The sequence below is a fragment of the Salvelinus sp. IW2-2015 genome, linkage group LG4p (assembly GCF_002910315.2).
Source record: "Salvelinus sp. IW2-2015 linkage group LG4p, ASM291031v2, whole genome shotgun sequence".
In the NCBI taxonomy this organism is placed as follows: Eukaryota; Metazoa; Chordata; class Actinopteri; order Salmoniformes; family Salmonidae; genus Salvelinus; species Salvelinus sp. IW2-2015.
The window spans coordinates 28,226,091-28,235,559 of record NC_036841.1 but is presented as its reverse complement, the minus strand read 5'-3'; the positions used below and the strand labels follow the sequence as shown (position 1 = coordinate 28,235,559).

General features: G+C 44.4%; 1 protein-coding gene and 1 long non-coding RNA gene across 3 annotated transcripts in view; one reads left to right on the top strand and one right to left on the bottom strand.

Annotated features, from left to right (window-relative positions):
• Positions 1-9,469, top strand: part of LOC139024499 (uncharacterized) — a 240,855-nt gene that overhangs the window by 27,113 nt on the left and 204,273 nt on the right. The window lies entirely within an intron of this gene.
• Positions 2,149-9,469, bottom strand: part of ppm1db (protein phosphatase, Mg2+/Mn2+ dependent, 1Db) — a 26,380-nt gene continuing 19,059 nt past the window's right edge. The window contains exons 4-6 of one of the 2 annotated variants that reach the window (XM_023983005.3): positions 4,536-4,717; positions 4,036-4,284; positions 2,149-3,751 (exon numbers count right to left, since the gene is read on the bottom strand). In XM_023983005.3, coding sequence (XP_023838773.1) covers positions 3,329-3,751; positions 4,036-4,284; positions 4,536-4,717 — 854 coding nt within the window. In that variant the 3' untranslated portion in view covers positions 2,149-3,328. The remainder of the gene's footprint in view (positions 3,752-4,035; positions 4,285-4,535; positions 4,718-9,469) is intronic. The other variant, XM_023983006.2, reaches the window with a different exon arrangement.

Below are 9,469 nucleotides of genomic sequence, written 5' to 3'. Positions count from 1 at the left end.
GTAGAGTTGCCTGACGGAAACCACTCCTCCGTAAAAGGCACGACAGCCCACTTGGAGTTTGCCAAAAGGCACCTAAAGGACTCTCAGACCTGATGAAACCAAGATTGAACACGTTGGCCTGAATACCAAGCGTCACGTCTGGAGGAAACCTGGCTCCATCCCTTACGGTGAAGCATGGTGGTGGCAGCATCGTGTTGTGGGGATGTTTTTCAGCAGCAGGGACTGGGAGACTAGTCAGGATCGAGGGAAAGATGAATGGAGCAAAGTACAGAGAGATCCTTGATGAAAACCTGCTCCAGAGCGCTCAGGACCCCAGACTGGGGCGAAGGTTCACCTTCCAACAGGACAACGACCWAAACATACAGCCAAGACAACGCAGGAGTGGCTTCGGGAAAAGTCTCTGAATGTCCTTGAGTGGGCCAGCCAGAGCCAAGATTTGAACCCGATCAAACATCTCTGGAAAGACCTGAAAATAGCTGTGCAGCGACGCTCCCCATCCAACCTGACAGAGCTTGAGAGGATCTGCAGAGAAGAATGGGAGAAACTCCCCAAATACAGGTGTGCCAAGCTTGTAGCGTCATACCCAAGAAGACTCCAGGCTGTAATCGCTGCCAAAGGTGCTTCAACAAAGTACTGAGTAAAGGATCTGAATACTTGTGTAAATATGATATTTCAGATGATTTTTTATACATTTGTAAAAAATTCTACAAACCAGTTTTTGCTTTGTCATTATGGGGTATTGTGTGTAGCTAAGTAGTGCATTACTTCTGGAATAGGGTTCAATATGGGACGCACCCCAATACTGTTCCGAAAAACATTATGCACAAAACCATCACAAAGTAACAGAAAATATGTTCTGGCAGAACGACACACCAGTATCTCTTCACCTAAAACATTTAAAATGTTTAATCCAACAAAAGAGTTAAAAAAAAAAAAAAATCTAACACAAATATAGGCCTAGTAGGAAATAAAAAAACAAATCGCCCAGTTAAAATTGCACTTTGGTCTAGAAAAACAAAAACTACATACAGAAAATGATTAATAATTTACCGAGAGCTTGTCCTGAAGCAAACGTGACAGTCGGTAGACCTTTCTTAAAACACTATCACTGTCAGAAGTCTGATGCCCTGTAATCACTATGTGACGACAACGGGTCAAATAATAAACCATTTTAAATTGATCACGTCATTCATGACATGAAAGTAATATCCATGTAGGTAAATTTAAGATGGAAGCATCTGACTGCATTTTTAAATAAAACATTGATATCACTCATATATGTCAACGAGTCGTATATATCGAGCCGAGCAGTCCTCGTTCAAGTCAATCAAATAAAAGTTCTTATGTAAGACCCCTCCCATAGTATTCTTAAAAACTAAAAAACAAACATGTATATTGACAACTAACTAGTTTCACTACCATTTTCTCTGATAAGACCACTGCAGACAGACAGAACCCATAGACTCATTTTCTCTGATAAGACCACTGCAGACAGACAGAACCCATAGACTCATTTTCTCTGATAAGACCACAGCAGAACCCATAGACTCAACTGGAGTGTTTAAATAGCCTATAGTTCATTGTCTGTAGATCTTGTTGAGGGGGTAAATTCAGTTAAAATAAAAAATTGGCTAAGCGTTGCAGTTACAGGTAATGACCACCAGGTGTCATGTGAGCTCATCTGACAGTGGGAACAACAACATCCCGACTGACTATATTATACAGTTCACCTTGTCCAACTATTAATTGATTATTAGTTAATTAGTTCACTGGTTTAAACTGTAACTGCACCTTTCAGTTTGGGATCATCTCATTCAATATGTGAAGAAATAACAAAACACACACAATAGAAGAAAAAAAAAACATTTAAAAATCCAATTTAAAACCAGGATGGGCATAGTAACCCAAAAAGGATAGGAGGATTGAATACTACGAGGGAATATCAAGATTATGATAAATATCAAGATTATGATAAATATCAAGTGAATATCAAGATTATTAGGACAAAGTAAGTAAGTCGCTCTGGATAAGAGCGTCTGCTAAATGACTTAAATGTAAAGTGAATTTAGGAAATGGTGGAAATATATTGATTTGAAAATCTAATAAATGGTAGGTTATCCTCTATAGCTTCTACAATAGTAAAATAAAACAATGTATAAAAATATATTGCTTTACTTAAAAGTAAGTAACACATGTACTTATCAATGAACCCACGTCAAGATTTGCAGAATATATAAACAGATTGGATAAATTCATACTTTGGGTGATTTTTCTGTCCCCAAAACACCACAAAAAGAAAATAAAGATTTAGTCACGACATAATGAGTGAGAGATATCTTGGGGACTTTCACACGCTACCATCACCCAGAYGCAGTATTCCAAACTCATTTTGGAAGTGCCAGTCGACCCCAAATGTTGTGGTTATTTTGGGAAAACTTTGTTTTACAAGAGCCGTTTTGAAAATGTTACCCTTTCCTTTGCATCACAGAGTTCCTTACGTGGGTTAAAAATTATTACATGACAGACCACCACTTAAAATCCTTCTCCACCATCCCAGAGAACAGAGTAAGACGAAAGATAACGGAGGACAAGTGAAGAGAATGTGCATAACACAATACCAATATGTAATCCATCAATATGACTAGTAAGTGTCACCAAACAGAGAGGCCACGATCCTGACAAGTAACACAAACAGAGACCACGATCCTGAAAGTGACACCAAACAGAGACCACGATCCTGAAAGTGTCACCAAACATAGAGGCCACGATCCTGAAGTGTCACAAACAGAGAGACCACGATCCTGAAAGTGACACCAAACAAGAGAGACCACGATCCTGAAAGTCACCAAACAGAGAGGCCACGATCCTGAAAGTGACACCAAAAAGAGAGGCCACGATCCTGAAAGTGTCACCAAACAGAGAGACCACGATCCTGAAAGTGACACCAAACAGAGAGACCACGATCCTGAAAGTGCACCAACCAGAGAGACCACGATCCTGAAAGTGACACCAAACAGAGAGACCACGATCCTGAAAGTGACACAAACAGAGAGACCACGATCCTGAAAGTGACACCAAACAGAGAGACAACGATCCTGAAAGTGACACCAAACAGAGAGACCACGATCCTGAAAGTGACACCAAACAGAGAGACCACGATCCTGAAAGTGTCACCAAACAGAGAGACCACGATCCTGAAAGTGACTGGTTTCTCAGTCAGTAGTCATTTGTAAAAGTTTGTGGAAGAGGCAGAATGTTATTGTCTGTCTTGTGTCCCTGTTAGTCCGTCTGTAGAGTGTGTGTGTGTGTGTGTGTGTGTGTGTGTCTCTCAGCACACACACACGGTGGCCTTGCCGTGTTGCTGCTGGAAAAGCGTGGGGGAAACGTTGGTGGGGGACGGAGTCAGAGACTGTTTCTGGTCCTTTCCTCCACCTCCTTTTGGCCCCGCCCCCGTTCCCTCGCCATTCTTCCTCCGGGTCCTCTTGGCGGACGGGACGGGGTTGGGTGACGTGTCATCCTGAGTCCGTTTGCCACCGGGCAGCCTGGCGGTGACGTCACTAAGCTCCTCCCCCAGGGCGGGGCTGTCTGCCGTCAGGGGAAAACCGGTGCGGGAGTCGTCCGAGTCGGAGAGGGGCGGGCCGAAGGGATCTGATAGGGCCAGGACGTACAGGCTGCTCCCTGATAGGCCGTGTCCACGCTCCAGGGTCGGAAGGAGCTCACACACAGCAGACGACATGTCCATGTCTGGAACCTAGAGAGAGACAGGGGGACAGAGAGAAACAGACGGAGAGGGGGACAGAGTGAGAGACAGAGGGAGAGCGAGAGGGACAGAGCAAGAGAGAAGGAGAGAGAGGGTGACAGAGAGAAACAGAGGGAGAGAGGGACAGAGCAAGAGAGAAGGAGAGAGAGAGGGGGACAGAGGTATTTCATACAGTACTAATGTAGTAATGAAGTAGTAATTATGATTTAGCCCAAACAGCACCCTATTTTTCACAGTGCACTATATAGGGAATAGAGGCCATTTTGGACACACACCTTAATATTCCCTCTGCTCTGTACCTTGATGAGTGAGGTGTTTGAGCGGGAGTCCGATGCGGGGCCACAGTGTTGTCCCTCGGCCAGGTTCAGCAGCACCTCCTCATGGTGGAGGGGTTCCTGAGGGACACCCGGCTCCTGCAGGGCGATCACGATAGCCGACGTGTTGTCCGCACGCAGCATCCTCTGGCGCCACCGCAGGAGGGCGTGGCTCACCAGCTGGCGAGCGCTGGACACCCCGCACGGCGCCTAGGAGGAGAGCGGGGGGGGGGGTTTGTTTACAGTAGTTGTGTGATTTTTTTAAATTTATGATCATGTTGGTCATACACAAGCCTCAGTGTCCCGGTTTGAAAAGCCCTGGTCCGTGTTCAGCAGGGAGAAAATGTCTCAAAACAGAGAGATACCTAAACCAATAACAAATAGATTTTTTTTCCTTCCCCCCGTTGCAAAAATGTTTTTCCCTACTGAACAGCACACTGACGTTTAACGCCACAACTCACCATGGCCTCATCGTTGTCCTGGCACATGGAGACGGCGTCCTGGGGGGGCACCATGTTCCACAGCCCGTCACTRCCCAGGATGATGTAACGGTGTTTATKGGGGTCAAGGGTCAGAACACAGGTGTCTGGCTCCGGRGACACTACAAACTCTCCGCTGTAGAAGTCATAGCTCCACAGGTCCCCTATAGGGACAGAATATAATTAAATAAAATGTTCCTCATCTCACAAGGGAACACTGGATAACAAAGGGAAAGGAGATGTAGAGGGGGTTTTACACACATCCACAATCATTTACAGTAACTGGACAAAAAGAAGACGAAATGTCTTGCTGTTCCCAACTGCCTTGTTGCCGTTCACCCGAGCTGCCCTCGTTGCCAGTTCCGACTGCCTCGTTTGCGCAGTTCTTGTCTGTTATTCCCAACATTAGCTTATTAATCGTTGCCCACGTACTTAGCTGTTCTCTTCCGAAGGGTGGTTGTTGCGCGTCTTGCTGTTCCCAATCGCTCGTTGCCGTTTGCTGATTCCGAAGTCTGCTCGTTGCCCGTTTGCTGTCCCACTGCCTCGTTGCCCGTTCTTGCTGTTTCCCATAACTGCCTCGTTGCCCGTCTTGCCTGTTTCTAACTGCCTCGTTGCCCGTCTCTTTCTGTTTCCAACTGCCTCGTTGCCCGTCTTGCTGCCAACTGTGTTGCCGTCTGCTGTTCCAACTGCCTCGTTGCCGTCGCTTGCTGTTCCCACTGCCTCGTTGCCGTCTTGCTGTTCCCAACTGCCTCGTTGCCCGTCTTGCTGTTCCCAACTGCCTCGTTGCCCGTCTTGCTGTTCCGACTGCCTCGTTGCCCGTCTTGCTGTTCCCGACTGCCTCGTTGCCGCTTTGCTCTCCGACTGCCTCGTTGCCGTCTTGCTCTTCCGACTGCCTCGTTGCCGTCTTGCTGTTCCCGACTGCCTCGTTGCCCGTCTTGCTGTTGCCCGCTGCCCGTCGTTGCCGTCCTTGCTCTGTTCCCGACTGTCTCGTTGCCCGTCTTGCGTTCCCGACTGCCTCGTTGCCCGTCTTGCGGTTCCCGACTGCCTCGTTGCTTATGCCGGTCCCTTGCGGTTCCCGACTGCCTTCGTTGCCGGTCTTGCGGTTCCGACTGCCTCGTTGCCGGTCTTGCTGTTCCCGACTGCCTCGTTGCCAAGAGTCTTGCTGTTTTCCGATGCCTCGTTGCCGTCATTGTGTTCCCCAATGTGCCGAAGATCCTTTTAACGCTTCCTCTGTAAAAATTCCTGGTTTTAGTGCCCGTACTTAGTCATTTGCCTCGTTGATCCCCGTTACTTGCTTCCACGTTTGTTTTACTCCTTCTTTGAACTGCCAAGGGGAATGGCGTTTGAAGCCCGTCCTTGCTTGGTTCGTTTAGAATATAGGGTAGGACTAGCCGATACGGTTGCCGGGACGGATTTTACGTTTTCTTTGCCTAGTTTGCCATATGCCTCGTTGCTCTCGTGCTTGCTGTCATCTCGAAACTGCTCTCGTTGCCGTCGAGTGCTGGGCTGTTCCTAACAGGTGGCCTGCGTTGGCCGTGTCTTGAGCTGTTCCACGTGGGGGCCTCTTGTTGCCGGTCTCTCGCATAGTTCTTCAAAAAATAGTTACTCATATGGTGCTCTTTTGGTGTCTGGGAAGAGCAAAAAGTAAAAGTGCGCATTAACCTACTACTTCTATGGAAAACAAGATTATTAGAGGTTTGATATTTGTTAGGCCCATAATATTGGGCATTTTAACAGTAGAGCCTCTTGCTGATGTTTGTTATGGAAAAGCAGAGAGACGATTATGGGTCAACCCGCGCTATTTTCGGTTAGGCCTTTGCCAAAGGCTTTCCCACAATAAAGTTGGGGTGAATTTTGGGCACATATCTGCACGGAACAGGAGCTGGCGGTAACTGAGTCAGGTTGTAGGCTCGTATGCGTGAGCGAAGCACTCGCCGGTATGGAACCAACAGCTTTTTTCAGGTATCTGCCCACTAAAATGACAGAAGGCTATTTCTAACCATCAGGGACTGCTTACTTGGGAGGCAAGATCTAGGGGCTTTTAATGTGACATGCGGCCAGTGGACCAGACAGTACCGCAGACCCCACGCTTGACATATGAATTAGACAGAGAGCTCTGAATGAAAACAGGACTCCCCTACTGGTAACACAGAGAGATCCCCTATGGAAAACAGTGAGCCTCCCCTATGGAAAACAGGGAGCATCCCCTATGGAAAACAGTGAGCCTCCCCTATGGAATACAGTGCTGGAAAACAGTGTCACAGCTGACTCCTGAATGTCCACCAGAGCTGTTGCCAGAGAATTGAATGTTCAATGGTCTACCATAAGCCGCCTGCAATGTTGTTTTAAAGAATTTGGCAGTACGTCCAACTGGCCTCACAACAGCAGTCCATGTGTAACCACGCCAACCCAGGACCTCCACATCAGGCTTCTTCACCTAAGGGATCTTCAGAGACCAGCCACCCGGACAGCTGATGAAAYTGAGCAGTATTTCTGTCTGTAATAAAGCCCTTTTGTGGTGAAAAACTCATTCTGATTGGCTGGACCTGGCTCCCCAATGGGTGGGCCTATGTCCTCCCAAGCCCCCCCAGGGCTGTGCCCCTGCCCAGTCATGTGAAATCCATAGATTAGGGCATAATGAATTTATTTCAATTGACTGATTTCCTTATTTGAATTGTAAGTAAAATTGTTGAAATTGTTGCATGTTGCATTTATATATTTTTGTTCATTATATCCAGCACTTTGTTTTTTAGTTCTACCTACTTTAAATGACACAACTAACCCTTTGCTATGACTCAACGGATGCCTACTAAAATGATGATAACAATACCAATAGATTTATTTTATAGAGCGCTTTCCATTACAAAAGAGAATCTCAACGATTTAGATGGAACGCTGGGTGAAAAGGAAAACAGCAGCATAGAAGAAGAAAAATAACTGATAACTGATTGATCGCATGCTGCAAGAATGAATGCACTTAATTTATTATTGAATGTTATGGACACAGCTTTGTAGAACCAACCAGGGTTGCCTAGGTTACTACCTAAATGTAATCCATTACAGTTACTAGTTACCTGTCCAAAATTGTAAATCAGTAACGTAATCTGATTACATTCCATTACTTTTAGATTACTTTCCCCTTAAGAGGCATTAGAAGAAGACAAAAATGTATGTTACCAATTGAACCGACATCTATTGCAGAATAAATCAATTTTAAAGTTTACATAGCTGGCCATATATGGATGTTACATGTTACTTTATGGGTTGGTTATGTCGGCTTCTTCTAACCCATCGCTTTCTACTACATATAATAATACGGTTAAATTATATCTTTACATTAAAMACCAAAGTATCAGAATTTCAGTCATTCCAATACATGTTATACCCCTTGATCTTCAAGCGGTATATATATATATATTCACCACACGTGACAAATAAACTTTGATTTGATTTGAATAGGACTTAGAAATCTGGAAGTATCAGCCTAATAGTTTTACCTGAATATGACCCCCAAAAATAAGGACTTATTAGCCAGCCCTACTGTGTTGTTTATGATTGTGTTGTCATGGACGACTGATTGGGCTCATTGATTCAGTTGAAAAATAAATACTGTTTCATGGAATGGCTTTGAGCACTACTGAACAGAGGCCTATTTTACAGGTGATAAATGATTTGCTAAGACCTTATTTGTTTACCTTTTATATGTTGTGACACTTTTAAAAACAGCAGCATTTTATCAGATGTCTAAAGGGCAAACAACAGATGAAACAATAACAAAATGTCCACCTGCCTCTGTTTTTTTGGTAAAAAGTGAGAATGACCTGGAGAAATGTAACCACTCTAGATTACAGACAGAGAAGCTTATGGGATGCAAGGACTGACCTTCCATGATACAAAATGATTGTATAAACGCCAATGTTATGAAGGTATACAGTGTGTCTACATTAACTAATGTTGACCAACATTGGAGAAAAAAAGTTTATAATTTTGGGTTCTGGAATGGAGTGTGACAGTTTGAACTGAACTCATGGGGAATTTATAAGTTAATATTCTTCAGAAAATGGAGTTATGTTTTGCACATTTTGGGGATTATTCAGAGAAATATCAGGAATATATGTGCAAATATGTGCAAAAATAAATATTAATACCATTTAAAAATGTATCTGTTTTTTGCATTGGATATATTTACCATCATATGGAGACAGAAACAGAAACCTTTTTACCTTATCTAAGTAGAATAATACACATTATTATCGTCCAATAGAAATTAGAAATATTCAGATTAACGAATTATTAAATGATGTTGACTCTTCACATGGGATCGATTTCAACTGCAACAAAAAAAGGGAATATTTGAATAATCCCCAATGATCCACCACAATCTCCCAAAAACGTCTTCAACAATTCATGTGTTAAAATGAAATAGTCTAGATAACTAAAGCTTTGATTTGTTTCCTCAAGGCTTCCATGTTCTTCAATTCCTGGACCTCAAATGTTTCACTCTTGAAATCAGACTGAGGTCTTCATTTCACGTGTCACTTTCCCAACCTTGTTTGAAGGATGGCTGCGTTGTCAGCTCAAAAGCCCCAATATTTGCCCGGATGGCCACTCATTTTTCAACCCTTGTATTGGTCAGACCTGTTGCGTGCTTTGGTGTGTGTGTTCCCAAACAAAGACCAGCAGCGCATCTGAGGCGGCTGAATGTTAGTGGGATCTTGAGGATGATGGAGGCAACAGGGGAAAAGAGCCTCAAGATACACAAAGTCACTTCCACCAGGTGGCTGATGAGATATGTTGGCACGACTGCCATATTGCATCTCCATCCCAAAGCCTTACTTGGAAGTGTATTCCTCAGAAGTACACTTACACTGGTGTGATAGTATGTGCAGAATGAGGATGTGCAGTAGTCATACTGG